This window comes from Mangifera indica, chromosome 19, assembly GCF_011075055.1.
Source record: "Mangifera indica cultivar Alphonso chromosome 19, CATAS_Mindica_2.1, whole genome shotgun sequence".
Lineage (NCBI taxonomy): Eukaryota > Viridiplantae > Streptophyta > Magnoliopsida > Sapindales > Anacardiaceae > Mangifera > Mangifera indica.
Window position 1 is genome coordinate 11,982,471 of NC_058155.1, and position 13,639 is coordinate 11,996,109.

General features: G+C 35.6%; 3 protein-coding genes across 10 annotated transcripts; 1 reads left to right on the forward strand and 2 right to left on the reverse strand.

Annotated features, from left to right (window-relative positions):
* Positions 1 to 1,482: 1,482 nt before the first annotated feature.
* On the reverse strand, positions 1,483 to 2,097 carry LOC123202928. Its single transcript, XM_044619072.1, has one exon. It carries the CDS (start codon positions 2,095 to 2,097, stop codon positions 1,483 to 1,485), a length of 615 nt encoding a protein of 204 aa, XP_044475007.1.
* A 4,485-nt stretch (positions 2,098 to 6,582) lies between these two features.
* LOC123203209 lies at positions 6,583 to 11,154 on the forward strand. Of its 8 annotated transcripts, none has more exons than XM_044619459.1 (13): positions 6,583 to 6,659; positions 6,766 to 6,821; positions 7,038 to 7,082; positions 7,212 to 7,322; positions 7,401 to 7,467; positions 8,049 to 8,156; positions 8,295 to 8,606; positions 8,708 to 9,087; positions 9,247 to 9,346; positions 9,605 to 9,658; positions 9,741 to 9,827; positions 10,429 to 10,563; positions 10,640 to 11,154. In XM_044619459.1, exons 4-13 carry the CDS (start codon positions 7,255 to 7,257, stop codon positions 10,946 to 10,948), a joined length of 1,620 nt encoding a protein of 539 aa, XP_044475394.1. In that variant the 5' UTR covers positions 6,583 to 6,659; positions 6,766 to 6,821; positions 7,038 to 7,082; positions 7,212 to 7,254; the 3' UTR covers positions 10,949 to 11,154. The 8 variants fall into 8 exon arrangements, with proteins under 8 accessions (XP_044475394.1, XP_044475393.1, XP_044475392.1 ...); XM_044619458.1 differs by having other exon boundaries at positions 6,585 to 6,659; positions 7,056 to 7,082; XM_044619457.1 differs by lacking the exon at positions 6,583 to 6,659 and having other exon boundaries at positions 6,666 to 6,821.
* A 1,407-nt stretch (positions 11,155 to 12,561) lies between these two features.
* On the reverse strand, positions 12,562 to 13,452 carry LOC123203210 (calcium-binding protein CML37-like). Its single transcript, XM_044619464.1, has one exon. It carries the CDS (start codon positions 13,230 to 13,232, stop codon positions 12,660 to 12,662), a length of 573 nt encoding a protein of 190 aa, XP_044475399.1. The 5' UTR covers positions 13,233 to 13,452; the 3' UTR covers positions 12,562 to 12,659.
* Positions 13,453 to 13,639: the final 187 nt, after the last annotated feature.

Below are 13,639 nucleotides of genomic sequence, written 5' to 3' on the forward strand. Positions count from 1 at the left end.
GGCGTAAACCATGTCAGGGCTTGTGAAAGGATTGCCCGATCCCGCTATGTCAAATTTGGTGGACCGACCATAGAATGATGGGTTGCTCCAATTCAATCTGGATTGTTAACAAATATATATTAAGGTAACCTAATTATCAACTTTATTTGATATTGCAATATTATCAAAATAAAATCTTATTTATTATAATTTTATTTTTATTATACTATATAATGCTTTAGATTGAGTTACATAGTTAATTTATGGCCAAATGACTATTTTCCACCCAAACTATGATAAATTGTCAAAGTTCATCCCATTAACTATAGAAATACCGTTTACCCACCTATGATCAGTTAAATTTAACAGAACCCTAACGCCTTAAAATTTTATCTCTTTTTGCCCCCACAAACTTTAAAAACTAAAAGTTTCCCCTAGCCTAAGTTTTAAAAAATAGCAATTTCACCCTAGGGTTTCATTTTAAAATCTCCAATGACATCTCCGACTCTATTATCGACTACCTCTCTCTCCCGAAGCATCCTCTCCTTTCGACAATCTCTTTCCTTCCATTTGAATGCCCGATCGATGTCGGTGAAGCCTTAGGAGACGAAGATGAAGACATGGGATTCGTCTTCCCTAACGAAGTTCTTCGTCTCCCAAGATTTCTCCGATGTCGATCGAGCGTCTAAATAAGAGGAAAGAGATCACTGGAAGGAGATGATGCTTTGAGAGGGAGAGGCCGTCGGTAATGGAGCCGAATATTTCAAAACGAAACCCTAGGGTAAAACTACAATTTTTTAAAACTTAGGCTGAGGGAAATTTTAGTTTTTAAAGTTTAGGAGGGCAAAAATATATTTTATTTTAGTTTATTTTTAATATTATAGAGAAAATGATAATTTTATCCTTATCACTGTTAATTTTAACTGTTTATAGGTAAATAAATGATATTTTCATAGTTAATGAGGGAACTTTGACCGTTCAGCATAATTTAGGTAGGAAATAGTCACTTGGACTTAATTTATTCTTAAAACTAGGCGGACTTTTTATTGTTACCATGATAATCTGTTATTTTGGGATCCAAACCTAACCTTGTAAGTTTCACATGTTATATTGAGCTGTCAAAATTAATTACAAACCGCGGCTGCGTCAATGGGCTGTCTGCAATTCAAAGAAGCCAGTAGGCATCAGGCAGTGGCTAGCTAGCTTTACCATATATATTTCTGCTCTTCACTCAGGAACTCTCTTCTAAAACAGATTTGTACATACCATTTGTATCATGAATTGCTTAAAAATAAGAAAAAATGAGCTTGTTTGAATAACTTCTTTTCCATATGAATGCACATGAAAATTATAAATCCTTAAAACAAGGGCATCCATGCATGATGGACGATTGAATTAAACCTAAAGCTTACAAACAAATTTAGATCTCTGTTCACTTTATACAGGGATATGAAGCAACAAAAAGGTTGAAAAAATGAAATTAATTTTGCATGAAAAAAGAATCTAGGCAGCAACACTCCCTTCGTAAATGGTGGTCAGCCTGATCTTGAAGGAACGAACAGCCAATTTAGCTCCTCTAGAACTGTATCTTTGTAATTTTCTACCAGAACCAGATCTTGACATACGAATTCTATTATCTGATACAGCAACTGGCTTTTTATTATCAAGTCTCTTTATTTTCGTTGCAGCACTATCTAATCTGTACACACTAGTGGTTTGACTGACGGGGGAAACAGGAGAAATTTGAGACTTTTTACGATGGCGGTGGCTCTTTTTAGACCCACTTTGAAGAGCAACGCTGGCTTTCACGGCCAAAGCCGCCATATCTGACGCAGATACCTTGTATTGAAGCTTAGAGTTAGGAAGAACAAAGTAAATCTGATTAGGCTGAAGTTGTTCATCCAAATCCAACGCCGGAATGTGTTCATCGTATAACAAACTATCAGAATTGCAAAGAAAACAATTCGAAGCCGTGGGGTCAGCCTGGAGAACTTGAGACACTAAAACCAGAACTGTGTATTGAAGAAGATCACCCCTTAAAGACACGACTTTGGCTGTGGGGGGTTTTTCAGAATCGGATTCATATTCTCTCCAGACTGAAGACAAACAAGCACCCATTTCACTTCCAGTTTCTGGAAACTAAGAACAGAAGAAGAAATTGGTGAGGCTAGAAAATCTGAGAAGTGGGGGACATGGGTTGATTATATATAGGAAATTTGGTTGGGGGAAGTCATAAAATATATGGCTGCGGACAGATAGTGATAAGTCAGAGCTAAGGAGCTCAGCGATGACGCGTTACGCGGCCCTCCAGAACATCAGAACTGCGAGGGAGTCTTGGGCAACAAGCACAGACCAAATTTGATTGGGTCAAAGGGCTATTTTTCGCCCGCAGTATGTTATTTTCTTCGGTTTCTTTTTTTTTTTATTTTAAAAATTCTATATACCTCTCTAAATCTTAACAATTATTGATTAAAAATTTTCACTTACCTATTTATGAAAGATTAAAATTAATAATTTTAAAAATAAAATTATTATTTTATTTATGATATTAAAAATAAATTTAAATTTGATTTTATTTTTCCTTTTTAAACCCTAAAAATCAACCAGATCTTTCAACCTAAACTTTCAAAAACAGTATTTTTTCTTAAGGTTTCTAATTTTTCAGATTTGATTTTTCAATGATGTCTTTTTTATTTAAATGTCTTTGAATATAATTATTTTAAAATATTTTTATATTATTTGTTATATTAATTAAAAAAAAATTTATTTTTGTCTTAAAAAATTAACAAATAATAATATAATTATAATAAAATAAAAATTACCTTAGTAATCTTTTAATACCTAAGATAAATGTGATAATCAGATTATCACCTATATTACATGCTATGTCAGCATTAGTAATAGAAGATTACTGTAATATTTTATTATTGACAAACCAAACAAGATAATACAAGTAATAAAAGATATATTACCAAAGTAATCTTTAAAACACTACAACCAAACAACCCCTAAAAGTAATCTCTTTGTATAAACCTAGGTCAAGTCTAAATAAGATTCAATTCAAAATCAATTTGAATATAAAACAACAAATTTGTGATAAATAAGTTTTCACTTGTATTCAACTAAAAGACAATTTAACTTTATTTTGATTCAAGCAAATTCATATTTTAATATAAGAATCATTCGAATTTGACTTATTTACGGATACTAATCTTATCTTTGATGCAAACTCGATCATTCGAACTTGAGAATTGAATCCATCAGGAGATGCATATAACATATACGAGAAGGGATATTCTATTGGTTTTGCACGCCACTAGAGATTAAACAATAGTAATACAGTCCAGAAAAAGGGAAGTTCGCATATGGGACTTGCAATTTTTTTGGTCTTGAGCTCCACGTTCAGTACGATTTCGGTGCCTTTAATATCAAGTTGCTGATATGTGATTATGACTTAATCAGTAAACAATTAGCCTAGAAAGCAATAGAGTTGTACACAAAGTCAGCTCGGTGGCCATTTGATGAGCATAAAAAATATGCAAGTAGACGGGCAATCCCGGAATCCGCATGAGTCAAAGCCTTTTGATTCCTGATACTGTTTTTATTTCTTTATGGTTACATTTATAAGTAAGAGAAAGCAACAATAATATTGGCAATACAAGTCAACCCTTCATTAATTAGCAAGAGGTTACTTACTTGCCCAGATATGTTTTGACATCATCCCTTTAGTGTACATTGCAAGTTGCAAATACGGTTGGATTTCAACTGAATTTGAATAAAAGTTAGTATAAATTTAGTGTAAACCCAAAATAATTATTTCGAATTTGAGTTTGAACAGATTTTAATGATATATAATAATGATAAAGAAAACAACAACATTGATAATCTTAAAATTTTAAGTCGAGTTTAAACTTTAATTTGAGTTTACTTTGCTCAAATCAAATATGAATTCGAATTTAGGCTTGATTTAACTTTAATTTAAACCTACTTGTGATGACACCAATTGGATTATGGTACAATCTTTGTCTATGTATTTGCCTTGATAATTGATTACTTCTCTGTGAGATGCATGAATCATTGGAAAAGAGATAAAAATCATTTAATGAAGTGATGATAACGATATGTTTGCAATCCACAAGCAAAAGGAACGAGACCAATTGGTCTATGTGGTTGTTACACAACAAAATCCATAGAATTGGACAGTTTTCTCGTGACTTACCCAACAAGAAACGTGAAGGGTCAAACTTTGAACTTATTTTCCTACTGATGTTGATGTTCCAAACAAGTCCAATGCGGCTGCTGGCTGTTCGACAAGTTCTCACGAGACTCCCGAATCGGCCTAGTTTGCTAGTGCGCAAGAGATGACTTCTTTTGCCCTTTTAATTGGACCTTACTTACTAGAATGCAATAGAAATTATAGAAGGGCCCGTATTTCTTAAACTATGTTTTTACTAAGAGACGACTTAGTTTTGAAAGAATAATCTTGTATTAATAAGTATCTAACCGGGGTACCCAATTGTTCGGAGTAAGTTAAAGTCAAAATATTTCTTACCATAAGATAAATTAGTAATTTATAACAAAATTAAACAAATTTTATTAACAAAAATTGATAATAATTAGACAAATGGGTTTTTGCAAACTTAAAGGGTGGAGAATCGTCTTTATCAAAATTCAGGGTGGGAACTAGTCATTGGGCCTTTCATTTACGGTATATATTTGCATGGTGTCCTCCTCTCCGGTAAGATGATTAAACTTCAAAACTTACACGGTCGTTTTAATTCATGAAGAGAGGATAAGATATTTGATGTGGATTGATTATGCCGATGTGCACATGAGTGGCCTAATTATAAAACACAATGACTCCATCTCCACTGTAAGATTCGAAGATTGAAGAGTCTTGTCCTGCTTGCAGCCACTCTGGTCTCATCTTGGCTCAACTTTTTATGTGCGAATATTGGTTATATTTGAAACTCGAACAAAAGGAAAAAAAAAAAAGTTTTAGAAGCATATGAAATATTCATTATGTATGGTGGATATAAAAGTTTGTGTCGGTTGAAGCTGGTCTTAAATTTCACGTGGGGCTATGGCTATGTGACTTGTTCTGTCAAATCCAACTGTACTAGTCCTTCAATTATGTTTAGGGTTCAATTTGATAAGACGAACTTGATCAAGGGTTGGTCTTTTCGATTTGGGATTACCTTAAAATTAATAAGATTAATAAATTAAAATTAAAATTTAGTTTAAAAACAATTTATATAAACTCAATGATTTGTTTAAATTTGAATTGGATTCGATTTGCTCAATCTAAGTTATAATTTGAACTCAAACAGCTCAAAACAAATCCAGTTTAATTGCTTTAAGACTTATTTGGTTCCCATTTGTTTTGTTCAAGGTTTAGGGCCTTTAATGTTTGCACCTTAGGAAAATTCTCTCCAGCTACGCTTTAACTATCATGCTCATTTTTTAGTCTAAGTTTATTCAAATTGGTTAACTAAATGAATAAACGAGTGGATCTACCAAAGGGAGCTGGTAGAGTGGAGCTTTTAGCTAAAAATGGAATCTTTAGAGCCAAAAACCGAACCAACTGGGATCTATTTCTAATCCCCCCTACCTGGGCCTTTCTGAAAGATGGAGTTCCAGATTATGCTTTTAAGTTTTAATAACTCTGAAACCCACGCATGCTTATCATAATTCCCTGCTGAAATCTGACACCTTGACAACGCCAAATGAAATTTTCAGTTGTAATATCAATAAAAACTAATAAAAAGTTCATCACTCCCAAGTTCCGATGCAATTATTTATTTGGCTTTACTGCTTATGCCAAGTTGTGCACTGTTTAAAATTAATCAGAAACACCAGTTTAGTTATTGTTTCCACATGATGCCCTGGATTTGATTTGTATCCTTAATGCAAATTGTCTTTAGTATAGTTGGTGCTATTAACACGGAAGAATTTAAGAATTCAATACCTAGATCTCTTTCACAGGTCCCCATACCAGCATTTATTGCACCAGCTAATGTGATGTACTGGGTTGTTTTTTTCCTTCAATATGAGAATCAAGCAGTCTCCACTCCAGTTATTTCCTCCTCAAGTAAAGCCAACAGTATTGCGTTTTCTATCGTTTAGTTTCATTCAATCTGGTAGCTGACATTGATAGATTCACCTCATGATATGTCATTTTCTAGATTTCTATCCTTTCACCATATTAAAATCGAAGAAAATATGAGTTTTGTTCTATGAATGAGATCAGTTGTGTTTGAGAATGATTAAAGAAGAAACAGGAGATGGGCTGCTGACATGCATGCGGGAAACTTTACAACTTTAATGAATGGGGTGGAGGTGGAATGGAATAGGAGAGCTAAAAGATACCTAATTCCTTTTGAGCAAAGTCGCCATCATAACAGTTTACTTTCTCCACCTATCTAATAAGCATCTGTGATTTTTTTAATATAACTTAGTAATCAAACTAATTATGAATTTAGGAGACTGAAGCCATATGCTCTCTCTCATCACCCTTCATAATAGCTGTTTTTAATGCCTCATTCAACTCTTCTAGGTGGGTCGTCCCCACTTCTGAGATATTGTTTGTTCGCAAGCATATATCATAATCGCATTTATGGTCTTTTTTTATAAACAGGAATATTTGTTTAACAATACCCACTTCTAATATTTTATGAAAGGTCATCTTTTCTTTCTTGTTCTTTCTAATAGCTGCTTATAATTAACTTTTGTATCTGGGTGGTTTTGTTGATTTGGATGACATTTGGTGATGCTTTGTTTGATTAGTTGCTTCGGGTTTGGCTGGCTTTGCGCGGGTACACTCAGCTCACTTTAACTGACTGGTAATGTCAGCATCTTGACGTGCTGTTTCTTTTGTTGTTCAGTTTCCTTTCAGCAGATTCCAGAGAAATGATATAAGCAGGCTGTTTTTAATTGCCCTTTAGATATTTAGCCTCTTTTTGTTCCCTTTTTTTGATTGTTTCAATGCTTATTGTATCTTGCTGTGTATATGTTTGGTTTGTTTTTGTTTATCACTATGCACATTTCAATAATTTCAGGCCATTCTTGTTTTCCAGGAGTGAAATTTATGCCCCTTGACTAAGGTAATGCTGCTTTCTCTTTGCTTCAAGTTTAAGATGAAGTCTCGCCTTGTACTTTCCCTCTGTCTCTTTGCTTCTTCTTCTGGTGCCTTTTTATGTCTAAAAGTTCAACTGTTGATCATGATCTCTCAGGTTCTTTGAAAATTTCATAAAAGATAATTTAAAAAAAAAGAACATGCTGGGTGAAAATTGCCGCTCTTCCTCCTCTTCTTGTCCCTCTCCTCCACAGTCAAGTTCCTTCAGGTAAGATTTACCAGTGCATTTGCTTTATCACTACACATCAAGTCACTGTTTAAATCCCGTAATATTATCTTGGGTTAGTTGCAGTACTCCTGACAGTGGGCTGCTACAAAATGCATCACCTAGGCTGTCCTCCCAATTAATTCCTGTAAGTGCTCTTGCTTCAGATTAGCTCTCTTTTATGTCCTTTTCATTGCCTGAGATTTGTTAGTGTTAGATCACAAGTTTACATTGATTCTTTCTGCTAGTGTTTTGTTTCACTTTCAAGATATATTCACCATGTCATTGATAGCTGGTTTTTTTATTTGTTGTCTTTTGGGGATGTGGGATGCTGGCACTTTCTTTCCTTTCCAGCTCCTCCTCTCTGTGTTTAAGGGAGTATTAAGATTGAGGAAATGGTTCTAGCCTTATAGGATCTTATGCGCCTTGTTAAAAGGGCCATAAAATTTTGTTGGATTTTCCCGCAACCGTCGGGAAACAGGCTATGTGTTAGTTACAAGTGTGAGGTAAAATATCATTCCTCAAATTAGTTTTTGGAAGTGTAAATAAATAATTTTAAATTAACGATAAAATAAAACTTAATATTTACCATATATAATGTATTCAAAATACATAAATAAGTATGGATAGTATTGCTAGCCTTCTATTCAACTTGAATTGTTTCATTTAGTATCCCAAATTGCATAATTTATTCTTTCATGCTCTAAATTTCTGACATGGACTGTACAGTTGAAGAGGTCCGTACTACGCCAAAGTTCACCATTTCCGGGCTCTGAGAAAGCACCAAATTGTCTTTCCATCATAGCAATTCCTTCCAATAACACTACAACGTTAAAGGTTTCCATTTCATACACAACTCTGATCTCCGTTGCCAACTCTGCGAACAAGATTCAAACAACAAATGAAGTCATTTTCTATAATTTGTTTTCCAATTTGTTTGAATCTCCTAATTTGACTTTTGAGCATCTAATGCAGTCATCTGTAGAACTGAGGAAGGAGATTGCTACACTTGAAGCTGAAATTTTGTGCTTGGAACGCTATCTTCTTTCACTTTATCGGACAGCTTTTGAAGAGCATCTACCGACATTATCAAATATTACTGGGACCTATTTACAGTTGCAGGCAGGATCTCCATCACAAATTGTACCAAATCAATCTTATTGTAAATTGGAGCCAGAAATCCAGAAGAATGTTTTTCCCCATCATAGCCACGCTTCTCCTGGACATGATTCATTCACTTCAGATAATGGCAACTCTGCAGCTTTCTTGAAAGCAGCTTCTACAAGGGTAATTATGCATCTTGCACCATCGCCTAAATTTATGTAAACTCAACTTCCTTCATTGCACAAGTTTATATTCACCATTTCATGTGCTGTGTGCATGAGCAGGATGATAAAGGAAAAGGTTCTCGTCATCGCAGCCTCGCTGATCACCTTGGTGCTTCTCGTTTGGAGAACTACCTTAATGCTCCAGAAAGACTCTCTGAAGATATCGTGAGATGCATATCTTCTATATACTGCAAGCTCGCGAGTGCCCCTCACAGCAACGCTGGCTTGTCAGCTTCCCCCACTTCGTCCCTGTCTTCCTCAAGCATTTTTTCCTCCAAGAATCCTTGTGATAGTTGGAGTCCAAATTACTACGAGGATGCCTCTGTATATAAAGGGTCGAAAGAAGAGAGAGGGCCACATGCTGCAATTGTAGAAGTATTGAAGATATATTTAGATGAGGATAGTTTCAATTATGCCGCCGAAATGCTACAAAATTTCAGGTTGTGAACATCCTCCCATCAATGCTATTGTTCAACTGACAAAACTGACTGCATTGTCTAATCTATAAAATAGTCTCAATGGTGTTTCTTTGAATTTTATCCTTCAAATATACAAACTTCTGAATGAGATCTCAAACACTTCATTTTAAAACCGTATAGGTCATTGGTTCGAAGTCTTGAGAAGGTTGATCCAACGAAGATGAAGCGGGAAGAGAAGCTTTCATTCTGGATCAACATTCACAATGCCTTGGTGATGCATGTATGTATTGGGAAGCTTATCTTTCCTTCAAGTATGGCTTCTAGTGAAACATTTGTTCTGAAATATACTCGTTTCTTTTCTGGACAGGGCACCAAAAATAAAATTGTCACAACTGATAAGTTACCTAATATTGAGGACCCTTTTCTGATGAGACCTTTTGCAGCATCATGATGATATTATGCAATGCTGACTTGAATTTTTGTGACCCTGATCTTTCTTTGATTTTTATCTGACATGCTCTAGGGATTTTCTTTGCAGGCATATTTAGCACATGGAACTAGTAATCGGTTAAAGAATACCTCCATTTTAAAGGTTTGGCATTTCTCATATATTTGTTACTGTGATTTGTTATAAATTTCTATATATACCTATTCACTTTTTATGCATCTTTCAGTCAGCATACAATGTGGGTGGACATTGTGTGGATGCATATATCATACAAAGCTCAATTCTTGGAATTCGATCACACCACTCAGCGCCAGTATGCATTTTTACATCAAAATCTTATCTGTTTCATGCGCGGATGCTTATTTTATATGGTTGCTTATAGAAGTCTCAAGGAAGAAATCCTGGCTTGATTGAAAAGCTTCATTCTCTTTGGTTAGCAAAAGATAGAGCCCCAACTTGCAGAGGATCTGGGGAGCACATTTGTTTAACATGTTTCCCATAAGCATCTTAGCCCCATACGGAAATTAACCTTTTCTAATGGAAAATAGTCCTTAGCTTGCAGCAACCTTAAAGAAATAATTTATTCCTTACACTAGAAAGTCACAAGCTTAAGGGATAATATATCCTAAAAGCTAGATTTTGATATCAGAGAACTCAAAATTATACAAACCCTACACTAGAAATTCATACTATCCCATATGAGATCCAAGTATCAAAGCTTACAGTTAGGATCTTATAAATATACCACTGGAGACAACTCTCCTTCATGTTTTAGCTGGTTAAGCCGATTTTAATCAGGGATGGCATATATTAATCTGCATAACTGAAAGCTTAAGTTTCCTATGCCTGATCTACATGATTAGATGTGGCAAATCATTCAAACTTTTCTGTTTCATAATGCCGTTCTTCCCCAGGTGCAGAGGCTACAATCACTGTTTTCTCCAGGAAGGAAATTTAAGACAGGCAACAACAGGCATGTATATGCCTTAGAATATCCAGAGCCGCTTGCTCATTTTGCCCTTTGTTCAGGGGCTTCCTCTGATCCTGTGGTACGCATATTTCTAGATTTACTAAGTCTATTCTTGACACTTTTATTTTCTGATTCACATCTTCTTGATGCATCAGGTTCGAGTTTACACTGCTAAGAGTATATTTCATGATCTCAAACTTGCTTTCAAAGATTTCGTTCAATCCAACTTGTACATCCACAAGGAATCAAAGATTTACCTCCCAAAAATTGTATACTACTTTGCAAAGGATATGTCATTAGATGTGTCAGGCGTCTTGGATTTAATAACAGATATTGTATCAGAAGTGCAACAGAATGCTATCAGAAAATGTGTCAAGGGAAGGTACGGGAAAAGTATTGATTGGCTGCCACAAAGTTCAACCTTTCGGTATCTCATTCATAGAGAATTAGCCGAAGGGGGATGACCATATCATCAAATTTTTTGGGGTCTGAAACTATGTAGGATAAATTACAAACAAGTCTGCTTGTTTATTTTGTCTGATAAGAGGATTGTATGAGAAATAGCAAGTTAAATATTATGCTTCTTGCAGAATTCAGAGAGTGGTTTTATGTAGTTGTACAGGCTTTTATCTGATTTATGTGTAAAATCTTATGAGGGTTTTTCCAGCTATTTTGTATGTAATGCATCTACCAACATATTATTATTTGGTCTAGAAAGCCCCGTTACCCTATTAGGCTGATCGGTTTAATCTTTTTGTTACTACCATATATCTCTTTGAAAACCCATATCTCAAATCCTCATTTTTTGAATTTAGATAACTCTTCCAAAATTTGGGTTATACATCAAGTCCATTCCTAAATTGTAACCATACCTATTTGCTCCCATAGATGCTCTTAGAAAAAATACAAATCATCCCTTCTTTTTTGGTTTAAAGAAGTATATAGTTAAGAAGTTTTATTTCATTTCATTCATGGGCAAAGTAAAACAGTTTAATTGAAACAAATTGCTTACAACTACACGCAAGATGTCCCCGGAAGAATGACCATCGCCATGATTTATGTCTCAAGACCTCGTTTGCTAGCAGGGATGGATATGACTTAATTGCTGAAATTGAAAATATGCAATGATAGTGCAGAATGCAAATTATAGTGCACTAATTAATATGTTCTCAAAAATAGGGCATATTGGTTTATCTGAGAAGAGAGATGGAAGATTGAGAGAGTCAGTTACAGGGACTGTTATGATATATTCTTTTATTCAGAAACCGAGTTCTCAAAAGGCAATTGAATTGTTACAAAGAATGCTATGGGAAGGTATGAATCCTATTAGTTTTGAATTTCTAGCGTTCTAAGTGTTATAGACTCGTTAATTTTGGGGAGACAAATTCACTTCTGCGCTCTTCAAGCTTCGTGGATGGATGATCTTTCTGTTGGCTGTTCTCTTTTGACAATGTACTTCAGGTGTGGCGGTTTAGAACAGTCTTATATAAAGTGTTAAGCAAATATCTATCAAACACAATGCTTTATGTGGCCTCAATGATTGCCGGATCATCGAAACATGGCTTTGCACAATTAGCTTTTCAATTATTCAGAGAGATGCTATTTGAAGAGACTATGCCTGATCAAATGACTCAATCTGCATTTCTTAAAAGCTTGTCTTGCTCTTCATTCTCTGATATCATATGTGGATTTCCATATGAATTTCAAGCTACTTTTCACTGTATCTTTTTCTTTTTTATTTTCCTGCTGGTCAGTGCCTCGAACAGAGTTCATTGCAGTGAAAATTCTCTATATACCAAAAACAAGGGTTGAATTTTAACCGTGAAAATGTTAAACGTTCTGCCTGGTATAACACTTATGCAGAGTGATTAGTCAATTCCCGGAATTTGGAGACTAAAAAAAGTGTCGGGAAGCCAGAATCGGATTCGATCAGATAAGTTTCGGATAGGAACATATCCGTAAACCTTACGGTTCCTAAATTCTAGGAACTGACCAGTTTCTATTTCCATTTTTTTAGCAGGGTATTCGAACTCAGCTTTCCCCTCCCAGAGATCAATTCAATTCTTACCATTTGAGGTAGGACAAATAATCAATCAGGGATTGCTTAATAATGTACAGTGGAAAGAGTGAATAAATGCAATCGAAAGTAAGCTGCAAAAACCAAGAAGAAACTATTTAATGCATCATTGCGGCGAATTCGTCAAAGCTGAGGACCCCATCTCCATTGAGATCAAAGGCACGGATCATAGCCTTACAGTCGTCGATGGAGGAGGGCTCACCCAGGCGGCTAAGCATCCTCTTGAGACTGGCTGCAGTGATGTAACTAGACCCTTCCATCACGTACATCCCAAAAGCCTCTCTCAGTTCACTATTCTTCTGCTCCTCGTTACCACTTTCATTCTCCATCAGCTTCTGGAACTCGTAAAAGTCCAAGTGCCCATCTCCGTCTAAATCAGAAGACTGTATAGCAGCTTCCGCTTCTGCTGCCGACAGCTCCCCTCCCACCGTCCTCAAACAGCTTTGTAACTCAGCTGCCGATATCCGTCCGTCTCCATTCTTATCAAAGTAATTGAACAATGCTTCCAACTCCCCACAGCTACTGCTTTCTACTGAAAGAGAACGGGAGTCGGACTTTTTTGGAGAGAGCTTTCTACGTAATCTTGCGAAAGCTGATTTTTTGGGCGATGAACTGGGAGTAGGCTTCTTACCCATTGAAGAATTTGAAGAAAAAGATGTCTCAGAATTCATGAAAACGATGATAGATAGAAAAGGAAATTGTTTGAATTATGAACGAATAAAAGGTTATGTTCCCAAGCATATATAGTTTGAGGTGTGTAGAAAAGACAGAACTTGAGTCGGAAGAGGAAAGAAGATAAGATAAAATATAGGATAATAAAGAAAGCAGAGACGTGGAAGGTCGTGTAAGCAGTTGGGATATGGTTAAAAATGGAATGTCGAAGAAGATCACGGTTTTGATTTTGAAGAAATGAATTGTATTTTATAATAACTGGAAACCTGTCCCTGTCGCTCCGCCAGTTGTTTATGGCCGTTCCAGAGGCTGTAGAATTGCGCGTTGGAGGAAGTTTTCCCTTTCAGCGCTGCTGGTTTCGCCTGTGGGCAGTTTTGTGTGGCGTGCGTGTTATTTTGTCAACACG